The sequence below is a fragment of the Trachurus japonicus genome, chromosome 24, assembly GCF_045865225.1.
Source record: "Trachurus japonicus isolate A0001 chromosome 24, Traja_1.0".
Lineage (NCBI taxonomy): Eukaryota > Metazoa > Chordata > Actinopteri > Carangiformes > Carangidae > Trachurus > Trachurus japonicus.
In genome coordinates, this window is record NC_140930.1 from 2691799 (window position 1) to 2709521 (window position 17723).

At 45.3% G+C, this 17723-nt stretch overlaps 1 protein-coding gene across 8 annotated transcripts in view; it reads right to left on the reverse strand.

The window, feature by feature from the left end:
• myt1la (myelin transcription factor 1-like, a) overlaps positions 1-17723 on the reverse strand; it is a 93995-nt gene that overhangs the window by 37997 nt on the left and 38275 nt on the right. For 6 of the 8 annotated variants that reach the window (XM_085770515.1, XM_085770518.1, XM_085770520.1 and 3 more), the window contains exons 6-9: positions 12756-13470; positions 10917-11362; positions 5141-5275; positions 921-1011 (exon numbers count right to left, since the gene is read on the reverse strand). In XM_085770515.1, the coding sequence (XP_085626641.1) occupies positions 921-1011; positions 5141-5275; positions 10917-11362; positions 12756-13470 (1387 nt within the window). The remainder of the gene's footprint in view (positions 1-920; positions 1012-5140; positions 5276-10916; positions 11363-12755; positions 13471-17723) is intronic. The other 2 variants (XM_085770517.1, XM_085770514.1) reach the window with 1 other exon arrangement.

Consider the following 17723-nt stretch of genomic DNA (forward strand, 5'->3'; position numbering starts at 1 on the left):
GATTATAAAGCAGCTCTAGGTTCTATATTAATACTGTGAAAGTATCAAAGCCTCAGTCCACAGAGAAATGCACACAGCCTGTATTCAGAAACTGAGCCTTAAAACCAGCCGTCAGGACTTCCTGTCACTTTGTGATGTCACAACAAAGCCCCGCCCCCTCACCACCACCTGGACCCACCATCCAACAACAACAACTTGCAGGATTTTTAGTTTCTCTGAGTGTTTTATTCTGAAATCTGCTCTATTTCTTATTGGATCAGTCAGCCAATCAGAAGAGAGGCTCAGAGCCTCCTCCTCTCTTCTGACCTGTTGTTAAAGGGATAGTTCACCCAAAATTCTAATTTCCGTGCCTTCTCTGAGTTACAGGGGGTCTCGGCGTAGCAGTGCATGTCCATGTCTTGTATTGAAGCCCCGAAATGCGAAATTGCTCCGAAAAAAAATTAAATAGGTCCATATTTCAAGCTTGTTTTGTAGTGGAAGCTCCTCTTCCTGGTTCGTCCAAATTGGAACAATTTCTCATGTCGGGGCTTCAATACAAGACGGACATTACATACGAGCAGCATGGAGGTATTTGGATGTTTTTTGGTGTGTCTTTTTGTTACGAAGACAGTTGGTATCCATTTGCAACCGTCATATGGACATGCACTGCTACGCCGAGACCCCCTGTAACTCAGAGAAGCCACGGAGGACTCTGAAATTTCTCCCAGCCCTTAGTCCACATGAGGGGGAGGAGATAATGAGTGAAATGAGTGAACTTTAAATCCCTTTAAATGCTTCGTTGAGTCAGTCGCACATTAATCTTCATTAAACATAAACACACACACACACACACACATGTACACGAGTATCTGTTGTGTGAATCAGCCACATTCAGGTGTCGGCTGCAGTGCTAGCGCCCCGGCTGGAGGCCGCTCACTCACCTGCGGTGCGAGTTCCTGTTGCTATTGACATGACCCCGTCCGGAGCAGCCGGGAGTCGGGCACTTTAAAACATTTTCATACATGGCAAGGACTTTGACAGACAGGAGAAGGGTGAGAGAGACAGCGAGGGTTAGGAGCAGACAGGAGAGTTACCGGGCGTTCAGCTAACGGCGGTTAGAGCATGCACAGGTCACAGAGGTCACAGAGGTCACAGCAACAGAGCAAAGCAACAGACACGATGCCTTCAGGAACCTGCTCTCCACCTTCACACTGCAAAACCTCTAAATCTTTCCAAGAATATTTGTCTTATTTCTTGTCAAAATGTCTCATTTCTAGTCAAAACTAACCTCTTTCCACTTAAAATAAGACTCATCACCTAAAAATGTTCTTGTTTTTCGGTCATTTTCACTTGTTTCAAACTAATTTTCAATGGGCTCTTTGCACAGCTCCACTACTTCCTGAACTTAATGCTGCTCCTTTATTTCCTGTCTTACATTATTGGACAAACTGATTAATCCAGGTGTGTCTGAGTAGTCACAATGGTTAGACACACCTGGATTAATCAGGTTGTCCAATAAGGTAAGACAGGAAATGAAGGAGCAGCATTAAGTTCAGGAAGTAGTGGAGCTGTGCAAAGAGCCCATTGAAATAAGTAGAAAAATCTGCCAGTGAAAGCAAGGAAGAAAAACTTGCTCCACTATCAGATTTTTCTACTTATTTCAAGTGAAAATATGCTTGAAAAAAGCTACTTTTAATGTGATGAGTCTTATTTTAAGTATAATGAGATTTGTTTTGACTAGAAATAAGACAAATATTCTTGGTAAGATATTTAGAGTTTTTTGCAGTGCAGGTTCAGATTAGAGATCCTCAAAGAGAAGATCTCCGTCTCCATAACAACAACGACAACGACGACAATAACAATGAGGTCGATGTGAGTCAGCTCTGATATTAACCACCAGAAAAAACAGTGACGGGTCCAGATACTGGAAAAAAAAAAGAAAAAGAAAAGAAAACATGGCGGCACCCAGAGGGAAATGGTCCTATTATGTAACACACCTCAGCTTTAATCAGTGAGAGCGCTGTCATCTTCTTTATTTATACACCTGAGACCGGCTGCACAAAACACCTTAAGTTTCCTACTTAACTCTGACTCATAGGGTTTAATTACACAGAATCTGTTAATGTTAGGATGCTGATTCACGACGTGTGTTTGAAACACTTTATTACAAATATATGAAAACAGTTACGTATTTAGGAATTTAGGTCCACATGTGTATTATTTACATTTTCACAAGTTCAAGTATTTACATGTAAATCTGTAAAACATCATCTTTGCCTCCACCTTAAAAACCTCTTAAAAGGTTCCCTTAGCCTACTTAAGAGAAAGGAGTTAAGGTGTTTGCAGCTGTGACCTCATGCTGCAGTAAAAACAGAATCTTAAGATTTTTCCCTTAGTTTGGTCTTTTGTGTGATGGTTAAACTGACTTTACAGTAAGTGGTTCTTTGAGACTAAGATAAGGAAAAAAACCTTAAATAAGGGAAACTTCAACGCAAACTCAACTCAAATCAAATATTAACTTAGTTTGTTCAATCGCTGCACAAAACACCTTAAGCAAGAGACTGAGATGAACAAGCGAATCATTTTAGGATAATTTAACAGATTTAAGGGTGTTTTGTGCAACTGGAAATTGTCTTATTATCTGAACTGGAGTCTTTGCTTCATCTAACCTAATCTTTAATCCTGCATTTTGATCTAAATCATCTAAATCTTATATGAGGATATAAAGTTTTCTTATTCTACTTTTACTTATTTATATTTTTCTATTCTCTAGAAACAGACTCAGACTCATCGGCTCGACTTCTCTCCGTGTTGTTTTTCTCCCGTATGAAGCTGTAACCTCTAACGCAGGCAGTGACGTTACCGTGGTAACTTTTACCTGTGACATGTGAGTGTGGTTAGTGGTCATCAGAGCAGGTGTGTGTGTGGTCATGCAGGTGGGTTGTGAGTGTGTGTAGCAGCAGCAGCAGGAAAAAAACACCAACTCTTCATGCTGTTCACGTCACATCAGGCAGGTGTGATGGAGGGAGGGAGGGGGGAGGGGCAGGAAGAGGAGGAGGACACACGGGTCTTAAAGTGCTGCGTTCAGTGACTCACAACCTCAGGATCACACTGCAAAAACTCTACATCTTTCCAAGAATATTTGTCTTATTTCTTGTCAAAATGTCTCATTTCTAGTCAAAACTAATCTCTTTTCACTTAAAATAAGACTCATCACCTAAAAATTAACTTCTTTTTAGATCATTTTCACTTGTTTCAAACAAAATTTCAAATAAGTAGAAAAATCTGCCAGTGAAAGCAAGTTTTTTGTGCTTGTAATAAGAAAGAAAAACTTGCTTTCACTGGCAGATTTTTCTACTTATTTCAATGAAAATCTGTTTGAAAGAAGTAAAAAGTGTCTAAAAACAAGTTACTTTTAATGTGATGAGTCTTATTTTAAGTAGAATGAGATTTGTTTTGACTAGAAATTACAATTTTTTTTACAAGAAATAAGACAAATAGCCTACTCTTGGTAAGATTTAGAGTTTTTGCAGCGCAGGGTTTTCTTTTACCTCCGAACGTCATTACATCCTTGACTCATCGCCACAACATCACAACAACAGAAAAAGCTTCAGCTCCTCGATGGATGAAAACCGGACAAGTTCTTTCAAATGACACAACACAGACGTCATATCATGCAGGACGGGTGCGTGGTGGTGGTGGTGGACAGCTCAACATGCCCGACATCCATCGTCCAAACGCTCACGGCCACACGATCCATCCAACAAGTCAACAACAACTTAAAAAATGAAGTGAGTTTGGGTTCATGAACTGAAGCGACCAGAGGATTTTCACTTGTTTTCAAGGTGAAAAAAATACTAAAAGTTTCTCTCAGAGGAGGAGACGATCTGATTGGTTGAGTGAAATCTCAGCAGGCGGAGCCAAAGATGATCAATTAGAGTTTTATTAGTGATACTGTGTCTTTAAAAACTAGATGGTAGCGGGAACTGAGGCACTCAGAGTAGGAAGGTGATTTTAAAAAGCCTTACTGTGTTTTTGTTTTGAAGTAGCAGCTGAACAGTTGTGCCACTGAGTTATGGACCCAAATAGGAGCTAATGTAGCTAATGTAGCTTATGTAGCTAATGTAGCTAATGTAGCTAAAGATATCGACAGGAAACAAGAAGCTGAATTAGAGATTTATTGGTAGCCTAGTACTTGATTTTATTTTGAAGTAGCAGAGTGGTAGTTGGACAGATGCTGTGCCACTTATTGATACTGTTTTGGTTGTTGGATCCAAATAGGAGCTAATAGCTAACGTAGCTAATGTAGCTAAAGATAAGTAAACAAAAAGCCGAATTAGCAATTTATTGGTAATATTGGGTTTTTATTTTGAAGTAGCAGCTGTGGTAGCTGGACAGATGTTGTGCCACTGGTTTACTGACACTGTTTTGGTTGTTGGATCCAAATAGGAGCTAATGTAGCTAACGCAGCTAATGTAGAATGTAGCTAATGTAGCTTACGTAGCTAAGGTAGCTAAAGATATCGACAGTAAAAAAAAAGCCAAATTCGCAATTTATTGGCAATTGGGTTTTATTTTGAAGTAGCAGCTGTGGTAGCTGGACAGATGCTGTGCCACTGGTTTATTGACACTGTTTTGGTTGTTGTAGCCAAATTGGAGCTAATGTAGCTAACATAGCTTATGTAGCTAATGTAGCTAACACTACCAACAGTAAACAAGAAGCTGAATTTGAGTTTTATTGGTAATACTGGGTTTTATTTTGAAGTAGCTAACAGTTGTAGTAGTTAAACAGATGTTGTGCCACTGGTTTGTTGACAATGTTGTGGTTGTTGAAGCCAAATTGGAGCTAATGTGCTAATGTAGCTAATGTATTTAAAGATACTGACAGAGTGCAACCAAAAAAGAAAAAATTAAAAAAGATAAGTAGCCTAAATAATCAGAATTTTAGCCTGTTAGCTTAGGAGCAGACCCAGCTGAGGTTTTACTCGACCAGTCGACGCTTCCTGCCTCTGGCTCCGCCCTCTGCCTGTTCAGTTGAAGCCCCGCCCCCTGACGTGGATCTGCGATGACTCGTCAGATCCGCCTGTTTTACAGACTGTGTGTTGAGTGTGTTTTTTTTTCCAACACACACAGAAACAGAACACCCAGGCAGAGGGACCTACTCTCAGGAGGGACGCGGTCTTTGTGGGGACACCCGGACAGGCTGCGGTGGTGCGGGTACAGACCCGTCACGTGACCCGTCCCGTCGCAGCCCGGCGTCGGACACTTACTCTCCTTCTTCTCGCCCCGGGACGACTCTGGAGAACAAAAAGGAGGGAGAGAGAGAGAGAAAGAGGGAGGTGAGTCGACGGGTAGGCTAGGCTAACTGACGGCTGAAGTCTGGTTCCTACGTAGCGCAACAGCCAAGTGAGTTAGCTTAGCTACATCACACATCAACAATCATTTACTAAAGTAGGCTACTGAACTTGTATTTCTACTTTATGCTTCTACTCTAGGCCTGCATAAGAAGGTTTTTATTTTACTCCACTTTACTTATCTGATCGTACAAAACAAAACATCTATAAAATACTGTTAGCATTTAGCACTTCCTGCTTCCTTGGAACAACCGACTGAATTCATCACATCTTATTGTAAAAAATTTTTAAAAAATGTTTATACTACTATAAACTGTATAAAAAGATCAATTACTTTTTCTTTTTTTTTTATCTTTATAATAATATTTCCTGTTTTCCAGTCTTCCAGTCTACATTTCTTGAGGGAGCATTTTTTGTTTTGGTCCTTTATGAAAATATTTTGCAGGTAAAAGTTCTATAGTGCTGACTTTCTATTTCTTCTTCCGCTGTTTTCTGTCGGTCATCATAAAAAACTTCCTGGAGATGAACCAGGATTGTTTTTCAATGCATGTTATTTATTTTACTTAACCTTTTTAAAACCAGATACCTAACTTCCTGATCCGTGGTCTCTTTATTAGGGCCACTCATGAAAAAAAAAGAGAGGAGGGAGATTTTTTTTTCATTATGCAACTTGAGAATAAAGTCGAAATGTCGGAAAAAAAAGTTAAAATATCAAGAATAAAGTCAAAATGTCCTCTTTGGTCCATTAAATTAGGAGTGCGGCTGACAATTACATGCATCCTTGGAGTGTAACGGTAAGAGTAGGTTTCTGAAGTTATTCAACTGTGTATACTTAATTGAAATCATTTTCAAACTTTCACACAACATTTTGAGTTTACTCTTGACATGCATAATGAAAAAAAAAATTATAGCTCCTCTCATTTCTTTTTCATGAATGGCCCTAATACTCTTCCATTCTCTTTCATGAGGGCGACCAGGCAACAACTCACATAACCAACACCAACAACTGATAATCAATCAAGTTAAAGCAGAAGTAAGCGGAATATTTGTGTTAATATAAGTCTTAAATAGTTATATCTTCCGACAGCAATCACTTCTATAGAGTGTTTGGTCTGAAACACGGGTCTGTCAGTCACTCTGCTCTGCTCTGAGCTGAGGAGAAAACTTTCCTTGTATCCTACAACCTTTATCCAATGAGGAGAGAGAACGGCATAAAGGGGCGGTCCTCTCTGTGTGTGCAGCCAAGGGATGCGCGTGAATGTGGTGACGTAGGGACGAGGGCGGGGACTGCTAACTCCATCGGCTGACAAGAAGTTAGACAAAACCACCGGATCGCTTACTTCTGCTTTACTGTAAAAACAAAACTGCATTTGCAATATGTGCAGTTTTGGATTCACTAAAACACATTGGTACCGTCCAACGGTGTGACAGGTTGCTGGTGATTTCAGATCTGTCAGATTCAGAGAGTTTTACACATGAAACTTAAAGCAGAAGTAAGTGATATTTTTGTGTTAATAGAAGTCTTAAATAGTTATATCTTCCGACGGCAATCATTTACATAGAGTGTTTGAACCGAAACACGGGTCTGTCAGTCACTCTGCTCTGCTGTAAGCCGAGGAGAAAACTTTTCTCGTATCCTACAAGTTTTATCCAATGAGGAGAGAGAACGGCATAAAGGAGCAGTCCTCTCTGTGTGTGCAGCCAAGGGATGCGCCTGAATGTGGTGACGTAGGGACGAGGACCAATAGATCCATGACGAGGGCGGGGGCTGCTAACTCCATCAGCTGACAAGACGTTATGGTGCGTTCAAGGCAACTCGTAACTCGTGTTTTTCCGACTTGTGAAGTCGTACCAGTTCGATCTGGTACGAGTTCACGGGTCAGAAGTTACGAGTGGCCGTTATAGTGACTTTCACAGGTAAAACAGGTCAGAAAAACACGAGTGGGTTGCCTGGAACGCTACAAAGTCGTAAGTTGTGACTTGAAGCTGTAATTTATGGTTTCAAAAGCCTGCCTGGAACGCAGCATTAGCCAAAACGACCGGATCGCTTACTTCTGCTTTAACGAGCAGAACAAACAGATAAAGAAACTGGTCCCTGAACACAACACGAAAACAAAACAAAACAAAATGGCAGCAGGAGAGAGGATTTCATCTCTCCCCGCTCAGACACCTGACACCTGGAGTCAGTCGACCAGAGTTTCCTCGTCCTTGGTTTTTTTTGGTTTTCGGACTCAGACAGACACACGATAATGAAAGCCTTCCCTCGCACTAATATAAAACCTCCCAGTGGGCCGACGGCGCGGGGCCTCGTCTGCACTAATGAATCAGTCTGAAGCCCCGTCCGAGTCTGTCGCCGCGCTGATAACTCGCACCGCGGCACCGACTCCCTTCCCTCCCGGCGGCGCTGGGCCTCGTATCGCATTTTGAGTGGATTTAGAGAAATAGGCCGCGGACGGCACGGCAGCGGCACACGGCAGCGTCCCACAGATGAGATTTGCTCTCCTAACGGGCCGTGCGGGATTGCCATTACTCATGCCTGACAAGCCGGGGCCGTCTGAGTCTGATGTTCCCACACCGGCCTATTTTATAACAACATAAGCTGCTGTCAAGGAGGAGGAGGAAAAAACGGAAAAAAATAAAAGAGAAACTACAGTAAAGTGTGTTGTTGGAGCTGAATGCAGAAAACGAGCGGCCATTATCTCACCACCGGCTCGTCTGAAAAAATACTGTAACACGGAGAGGAGAAAAGAGAAGAGAAGAGAAGGAGAAAAGAGGAGAGAAAAGGAGAGGAGGGGAGAGGAGAGGAGAGAAGAAGGGAAAGGAGAGAAAAGAAGAGAAGAGAAGGAGAGGAGAAGAGAAAAAAAGAAAAGGAAAGGAGAGAAGAGAAGAGAAGAGAAGAGAAAAAAGAAAAGGAAAGGAGAGAAGAGAAGAGAAGGAAAAGGAGAGAAGAGAAGAGAAAAGAAGAGAAGAGAAGAGAAGGAGAGGAGAAGAGAAAAAAAGAAAAGGAAAGGAGAGAAGAGAAGAGAAGAGAAGGAAAAGGAGAGGAGCAGGGAAGAGAAGAGAAAGAAAGAAAAGGAAAGGAGAGAAGAGAAGAGAAAAAAGAAAAGGAAAGGAGAGAAGAGAAGAGAAGAGAAGAGAAGAGAAGAGAAGAGAAGAGAAAAAAAGAAAAGGAAAGGAGAGAAGAGAAGAGAAGAGAAGGAGAGGAGAAAAAAGAAAAGGAGAGGAGAAAAAAGAAAAGGAAAGGAGAGAAGAGAAGAGAAGAGAAAAAAGAAAAGGAGAGAAGAGAAGAGAAGAGAAAAAAAGAAAAGAAGAGAAGAGAAGGAAAAGGAGAGGAGCAGGGAAGAGAAGAGAAGAGAAAGAAAGGAAAGGAAAGGAAAGGAAAGGAAAGGAAAGAGAAGAGGAGGACGGAAATAAATAAAAGAGAAACTACAGTAAAGAGTGTTGTTGGAGCTGAATGCAGAAAACGAGCGGAGCGGCCATTATCTCACCACCGGCTCGTCTGAAAAAATACTGTAACGCGGTGGTGGGGTTTGAACGGGGTCGGAGAGCCCAGAGGTCAGAAACTCATCCAACCCAGAAGACATTAGAGTTACAGTGTGTGTGTGTGTGTGTGTGTGTGTGTGTGTGTGTGTGGCTAGCCCCGGGCTGCTGCTGCAGTATTGAGGGTTACAGTAAGTCAGACAGACAAGATAAACTCCCTCCCCGCTGACCTGGGATCAGAGTTTTGGAGTAAAAAGCTGCTGCAGGTCAAAATGTAATGTAACGTAGTGAAGAGGAGGTGGAGGAAGAGGAATTATTGGCAGGATGAAGAAACGATGAACAAGATGACGACGGTTGTTGAAACGCCGGCGATCAACGGGGAGATTTGTTTGTTTGTTTGAGAGAAGAGAAGAGAAGAGAAGAGGAGAGGAGAGGAGAGGAGAGGAGAGGAGAGGAGAGGAGAGAAGAGAAGAGAAGAGAAGAGAAGAGAAGAGAAGAGAAGAGAAGAGGAGAGAAGAGAAGAGGAGAGGAGAGGAGAGGAGAGGAGAGAAGAGAAGAGAAGAGAAGAGAAGAGAAGAGAAGAGAAGAGAAAGGAAGAGAAGGAGAGGAGAAATGAAAAGAAAAGAAGGGAAGGGAAGAAGAGAAGAGGAGAGAAGAGAAGAGAAGAGAAGAGGAGAGAAGAGAAAAGCAGAGAAGAATGGAAGAGAAGACAAGACAAGAGAAGAGAAGGAGAGGAGTGGAGAAATGAAAAGAAGAGAAGAGAAGGGAAGAAGAGGAGAGAAGAGAAAAGCAGCAAAGAAGAGAAGAGAAGACATGAAAATGAAAGGAGAGGAGAAAAGAGAAGAGAAGAGGAGAGGAGAGAAAGAAAGGAAAGGAAAGGAGAGGAGAGAAGAGAAGAGAAAAGCAGAGCAGAGAAGAAGAGAAGAAAAGAGAAGAGAAGACAAAAAGGGAAGAGAAGAAATGAAAAGGAAAGGAGAGGAGAGAAGAGAAGACTTACTTTTAGACCCCCCCCCCCCCCCACAAAAAAAAAAAAGTATATATTTTTTTAAGTTACCATATATGGTAATCATTTTTCCAAAAGGTGTAGATTCTTCATTTGTCAAAGATACGTTTTAATTAAGTAGTTTTTCAGTGGGCGGGACAAAACAGCTGCAGCTTATTCAGTTGACCAATCAGCAGCCAGACTGTTTAAGTCAGTGAGTTTACTGCAGTGTTTTATTAAACAGTCTGAATGAAACAGTTTAATATTTAAACTGTAGGATTTAGATGCTCGGTGACATCGTGTGTTACAGTTCAGTTCAGTTTAATTATCTTTACGATAATAATCTTGTCTGTAAAACACTTGACAGCACCGCTCCTGATGTGTGTCGCTGCAAAGCATCATGGGAATGACACAGGTTTCCTACTGTCAATCATTCATTCAGTGAATCTCTGTTCACACCGACGGACGGACGGACGGACGGACAGGAAGTTCAGGTGTCACGGTGAAAACGGTCCTGACAGACAAAGGTTCCTACCTCCAACAACAGCACACTGCAAAAACTCAAAATCTTACCAAGAATATTTGTCTTATTTCTAGTCAAAATGTAATTTCTTGTCAAAACAAATCTCATTCTACTTAAAATAAGACTCATCACATAAAAAGTAGCTTGTTTTTAGACACTTTTTACTTCTTTCAAGCAGATTTTCACTTGAAATAAGTACAAAAAACTGATATTAGATCAAGTTTTTCTTCCTTATTACAAGCACAAAAAAAACTTGCTTTCACTGGCAGATTTTTCTACTCATTTCAAGTGGAAATTTATTTGAAACAAGTGAAAATGATCTAAAAACAAGTTAATTTTTAGGTGATGAGTCTTATTTTAAGTGGAAAGAGATTAGTTTTGACTAGAAATGAGACATTTTGACAAGAAATAAGACAAATATTCTTAGAAAGATTTTGATATACCAGGAAATAAAAAATAAAAATACTCTAAAATCCTGTGTGTGTGTGTGTCTGTGTGTGAGTAGACGAGAGGCTCTGATTGGACGGATTTCCACAGTTCACCGTGGATCAATACCGGCGGCGCGGTGTGGGTCGGTGTGTGTGTGTTTGTCCTCCTACCTTTAGGGTAGTACGCCCTCTTCAGCCCGTCGTGGTGCATCCTGGACTTGCGCTCCTCGGCGCCGCTGCTCAGCCTGGGGCTCTGCTCGCCGCCGGCCTGCCCGCGGAGGTTGTGGTGGTCGCGGTGGCGCGGCGCGGCGTGCTCCGAGGCCATGCGGTCCCTCATCACCTTGGCCCGCTCCGACTCCAGCGCGATGGCCTTCTCCAGCAGCGACAGGTTTCCCTTGGCCATGTCGAAGGTCTCGTCGGAGCGGTCCGAGGCCACCGACGTCGTGTCCTCGTCGCCGTCGTGGCCGCAGCCCGGCGGGTAGCCGCCGCGCGACGCCGGGCTCAGCTGCTCCTCCAGCTTCATCAGGTTCACCATGTCGGAGTAGCTGCGCTCCAGCGGCCGGGGCTCGTCCGCCGCCGCCGCTGCCGCTGCCACCGCCTGCTGGCAGTTATCGAACCTGAGTGGACGACGGGGAGAGACCAGAGTGGAGAGCGTCAAACCTCGGTGAGCCGGCGTCGGCGGGGGAGTCGGTAGGTAGGTATGTAGGTAGGTAGGGTTGTCACGAGAACTGGTGTTTCAGTACCAAGTCGATGCCAAACACGCAAATTATACGACGGTACCAAATAAACAACTTTGCCTTTGGCACGCCGCGTCGATTCCTGTTGGGACTGAAGCGGACGGTATACGCGGCTACAGTCGAACTCGCCGTCCGTTCATGTGAACGTTCCAACTGCTCGGTGTCGCCACAAATCTGAGCTCATGCAAACATGACGTGCCACGCGTCTTTTCTCTGGTCAGTTGTCATTGAAGCATGACGCTCTGACAGTTGTGCAGCGTTTGGACCGTAATGGTTTGGAGTGGACCTGAGAGAAAACAAACCTGTGTGAACGCGAAACGTACGAATTGAAAAATGAAACAATGGGTACATGTTTCATGGACAGTTTCAATCGGTTTCAGAAAGGTTTGGGAGACCAAACCGATTGAAAATACTTCATGTAAACACCTCAAACCGTTTCAATTACCCCAAACCGGTTGAAATTCCGACCAGATTGAAGGGGGTGGTTTAAACCTTTTCTAAAGCGATCTGTCTGTCATGTATACACTTGAAACAGGTTGATCCCAGGCTGCGTTCGTTCAGGACTTGACGTGTACGCACACACGCACGCAGGCTTGAGCACGTACGAGCCGTGCCTGCCTGGCTGTCACTCAAGTGAAAATGTCCGTGTAATATGGGAAAATGTCGAGCAAGAAATTTCATAACGGACTGGCGGGTCATGCGGAAGTTCTGTTTCCACTCGGTGTCCGAAAATTCATGCAGAGAGAGGAAGAGGAGGAGGAGGAGGAGGAGGAGGAGGAAGCGGTGCGCCGCCGGTGTTGTGCCGAAAAGAGACTGCCTGCCCGGGCAGTCTCTTTTCGGCACAACACCGGCAACATATTGCCTACGCACTCCCGACTCCAAACGCTCTCTCTTCTTTTCCTGCTAAAGTTAGGAACATGCCACGCTGCTGTTTAATACAGAGAAATATTATAACAGCAAAGACTGCGCTCAACAAACGATGTATTTCGGCACAGCTGTAGCACTTCCGTAATCAATACTGTTGTAACCATAGTAACGCGATCACTCACGGCTGCAGGCACATTTGAAGCGTTTGTTTCGTTGGCATGTAAACACCCAAGCTGAAATCTTCAAAGAGATTGATTCAAATCAAACCTTTCTGAAACCGATTGAAAGTATCGCGGTATCGAATAAGCATCGAGAATCGTGTAAATGAAACCACGGTATCGGCATCGACTGCTGAACCTGTGTGGTCGTGACAAGCCTAGCCGTAGGTAAAGGAGCAGACAGAGACCTGTGGCGGCCTCGGTACCTGGCCTGCAGCGCCCCCTGCTGCTCGGTGGAGTGGTGGTGCAGCTGCTGGTGGACGGCGTGCAGCGCCGCGCGGTCGCACGGCTGCGTCTCGCTCAGCTTCCGCGCCAGGTCGAAGCACTGGTTCCTCAGACACTCCAGGCTGCTGAGACACACCTCCTCCTCGCTCTCGTCCGCCGCCGCCCGCACGCCGCCGCCGCAGTGCCGCCCGTTGGCATGACAACCACCAACGCCGTCGTCCACCATGGCGCCTTCTGGGTATCCGTCCTCGGGCAGCATGGCGCCGTGGCCTTGAGCCAGCAGCTTCAGCGAGTCCACCGTCTCGCGTACGACGTCGCTGTCCAAGTCCACGCTCAGCTCGCCCTTCCTGTCGCCGCCACCGTGCTCGCCGTCGCCGCCATCGTCCTCGTCCTCGTCTTCGTCGTCCTCTCCGGCGCTGTTGGAGGAGTTGCTGTTCATCTCGGACTCGGTCATGGCCTGGTAGGCGGCGTCCTCGGCGATCTTGCCCAGGTTGAGCAGCGACTTGGCCACCAGCTCGTCGTAGTTCTCGTAGTCTTCTCCCGAGGCGTTGACGTTGGCGATGGCGCCGACGAGGCCGAGGCCGAGGACGGCGGTGGTGCAGCTGTTGTTGTTGTTGTCGTCCTTCTTCTGGACCGGGATGAGCTTCGATGATTGTCCGCCGGGTTTGTAGTGGCTCTCTGCAGAGAAACAAGGGAAGGCAAGTTTATTTGTATTGCCCCGTTTTTACCACTAGTTTGTCTCAAAGGGCTTTACATGGCATCGTAACAACTAGGGGTGGATATTGCCAAGGACCTCACGATACGATACGCATCACGATACTTGAGTAACGATACGATACGATATTGCGATATCCAAATTTTGCGATATATTGCGATATTCCATATAGTTCACTGAAAAATGTAAAAGGCATTATGCATCTTAAAATCCGAGTTGTATGTACATCAGATGATAGTGATAATTTATGGGACAAACTGAGTCAAAACAATGTAATTCAAATTATCCATGCCATTTTATACAAGTGCAAGTTACAACAACATATTTGCATGTACAACACAAGTCTGAGGCAGCAGTACAGTGACACGTCTGAGACATGATTTATTATTTGAAAAAATATCGATATTGGGGGGCATCGAGTGGAGCAGGAGGTTAAGCAGGCGCCCCATGTAGAGGCTACAGTCCTCAATCCCCCCTCTCTCTGTCTCTCTCAACTATACTATCAATAGACCGAATCGCCTTGTTGTTTACATTCTACTTCCGGGTAGAAAACCAGCACGTAATTTGAATGAGATCAATAGTAACAAACGAGAGTTTAGCTATATATCATATTTTTCACGCCCTATCACCGTTTAGACAAATCTGAAATGATTGAAGAAACATTACTATTTCTGTGTGTGTGTTTTGTGTTGTATTTATTCAGTTTGGGGGAATCACGGTGTCTAGAAAGCATCAGTGGCTGCAGCTGACAGGGACAGCTAACGGTAGCTAAGCTAACATCAGGACGTCAGCTGTTAAAACCCTCCCGTTGTGGGACACGACATGAAACTACTCCAGTTAGCTCAGTCATGTTGGAACTCAGATATCCGCTGGAGAAAATATTTTTTCATGACAGTGCGTTTATTGAGTCACTGAGTTATTAAAGTTAAACAGGTAGCTAACCGTTAGCCCGGCTAATCTATGATAACCATGACTAATTACAAAAATGTGCACACATAAATAGTAATGTTTGTCCAATCATTGGTTTTATAAACTTTACAAACATCAGATTAGTCTAAACGGTGATATAATGACATGAAAAATGAGATATATATAGCGAAACTCTCGTCCGTCACTATTGTTCGAATGCTGGTTTTCTACCCGGAAGTAGTTGTAAACAACAAGGAGATTTGTCCTATAAAAGCATCAAAAGCCAAAAGCCAAAAAATAAAATAAAATAAAAAAATTGATATTTAAATAGCCTATTGATTATCGATATCGTATCGCGATATAAAGTATCGCAATATATTGCCATATCGATATTTTTGCCCACCCCTAGTAACAACATTCTCTGTCCTTAGACCCTCACATCCACTGAGGAAAAACTCCATGGAAAACCCTTTTAACAGGGAAAACCAGGAGAAACAGAGGAGGGATCCCTCACACAGGACGGACAGACGTGCAATAGATGTTGTTACAGACAAGACAGATTACAGTTTAAATGTCACAGAATGATGTGCGAAATATGGAAAATATGGAAAACAACACAACACAACAGAACGACCTCACACCTTCTGACCAATCAGGACGCAGCTCTGCGGATCACGTGACTTCCTGTTCGTTCACAGAACCAGAATGGAAACCAACTGAACCTGCTCCTTCTTCCTCTTCCTCTCCTTCTTCTCTGATTCTCTAGCTGCCTCTCTATCTATCTCTATCTCTCTATCTCTCTCCCAATTATCTTCCACTGTTTACTCACAGAAAACACACAACCCAGAGCGCCACCGCCGCCACCGCTGCTGCTGATCGCTCTCCTCGCTTTCTCTCCTCGCTCACAGACTCACTGCTGTTGATTTTGGGGACAGAGACGGCGAATGAGAGCAGAGGAATTGAAAAAAAAAAAAAAAAAAAGAAGGGGGGAGGAGGAGAGAGGCGGCGTGCGAGCGAGGTGCTCCGATTCAGGAGCCATAAATATCCTCAGGAGGAGAAGCCGAGGCAGAGCAGAGCGCCATGTGACACGTCCGCCGAGACGGAGGAGAGAGGGAGGAGGAGGAGGAGGAGTAGGGGGGAGAGGGGGGAGAGGGGGGAGAGGAGGGGGGGGGGGGAGTTAATAACTCAGCAGAGCTCCTCTCCCGATTATTCGTGAAGCGCTGTCAGAAGCGATTGAGGACACGGGGGGAGGCGGCGGTGGGGAGGAGGAGGAAGAAGAGGAAGATGAGGAGGAGGAGAGGAGAGATGAAGAGGATGAAAAGGAGGAGAGAGGAAGAGGAGGAAGAAGAGAGAGGAAGATGTAGACGGAGGCTGCAGCCAAGAGACTGGACGTCGTCCTGACCCAGAACCTGAGGACAAGGAGTCTGGAACAACTCCTGAAAAAAACCCGCAAACAGCAGCGGCAGGAAAAAAAAAAAAGAAAAGTCACGTGACAACAAGTGACTTAATTTCGATGACTCGTGAAAATGAGTAAACAGTGAAGAGGGAGGAGTCAAAACAAACCAGAACATCTCTGTTTTACTTTCACTAAAGCCTCTGATTTGATCCAATTAAAAATAGAGCAGATTTCAGAATAAAACACTCAGAGAAACAAAATCCTGCAAGTTGTTGTTGGATGGATGGTGGGTCCAGTTGGTGGTGAGGGGGCGGGGCTTAGTTGTGACATCACAAAGTGACAGGAAGTCCTGACGGCTGGTCAGGAAGAAGCTTTAACACAAACATCTACCTTAAGGGGCCGTGTCCACCAGACGTGTTTTCAGCGCTCTGGGCGTCTACTTTCCATTCAAACCCTATTGCGTTGGGCGCTCAGAGCGCTCAGCGCCCTCGGCGGAAAAACGCCCTCGGCGCTTAATTGCTTCTTTTTGTCGCGGCGCTCAGAGCGCTTCTAGTTGAAATTTGTTCAACTTTTAGAACAGCGCCGCGCTCGTCAATGTCACTTTTCCCCGCACTGACCAATCAGAATCAAGAAGGGGCGGGACATACGTTACCACAGCAACACAACAGAGACGTGGCTCGGTTTATATCATGACCATCACTTGTATTGAAGGTCGGCCGACCTCAGGGTCCATGTCGAAAGCTGCCGCTAATGTTATTGTGCTAAAAACACGTTTGGTGGACACGGCCCCTTATACTGTATGGAGCTTTAATACAAACGTCTACCTTTATTTTGAAGGAGCCTTAATACTAACCTCTACCTTTATTTTGAAGGAGCTTTAATACTAACTTTTATTCTGAAGGATATTTAATACAAACATCTACCTTTATCCCCTCCTTGAACCGCCACCTTACCGTGGTGGAGGGGTTTGAGCACCCGAATGATCCTAGGAGCTATGTTGTCCGGGGCTTAATGCCCCTGGTAGGGTCTCCCAAGGCAAACAGGTCCTAGGTGACGGGTCAGACTAAGAGCGGTTCCAAGCCCCTATGAAGAAGAAACAATCAAGGAAGTGTACGTCGCCCGGACTGGCGTTACCGGGGCCCCACCCTAGAGCCAGGCCTGGGGTCGGGGCTCGCAGGCGAGCGTCTGGTGGCCGGGTCTTGACCCACGGGACCCGGCCGGGCCCAGTGAGCGACGTGGGCCCGCCTTTCCGTAGGCTCACCACCCGCGGGAGGGTTCAGAAGGGGCCGGTGCCATGTGTTTTGGGTGGCAGCCGTGGGCGGGGGCCCCGGCGACCCAATCCCCAGACAACGACTCTGGTTTTAGGGACATGGAATGTCACCTCGCTGGGGGGGAAAGAGCCTGAGCTCGTGCGGGAGGTTGAGAGGTGGTGCGAGAGGTGGGAGGGGTGCTGGAAAGCGCCCCAACTGGGGACTCCATCGTTCTGTTGGGGGACTTCAACGCTCACGTGGGCAGCGACAGTGTTACCTGGAGAGGTGTGATTGGGAGGAACGGCCTCCCCGATCTGAACCCGAGTGGTGTTCTGTTATTGGACTTCTGTGCTAGCCACAGTCTGTCCATAACGAACACCATGTTCGAGCATAAGGGTGTCCATCAGTGCACGTGGCACCAGGACACCCTAGGACGGAGGTCAATGATCGACTTTGTAGTCGTGTCATCTGATCTCCGGCCGTATGTCTTGGACACTCGGGTGAAGAGAGAGGCTGAGCTGTCAACTGATCACCACCTGGTGGTGAGTTGGATCCGCTGGCAGGGGAGGAAGCTGGTCAGACCTGGAAGACCCAAGCGTATTGTGAGGGTCTGCTGGGAACGTCTGACAGAATCCCCTGTCAGGGAGGTCTTCAACTCCCA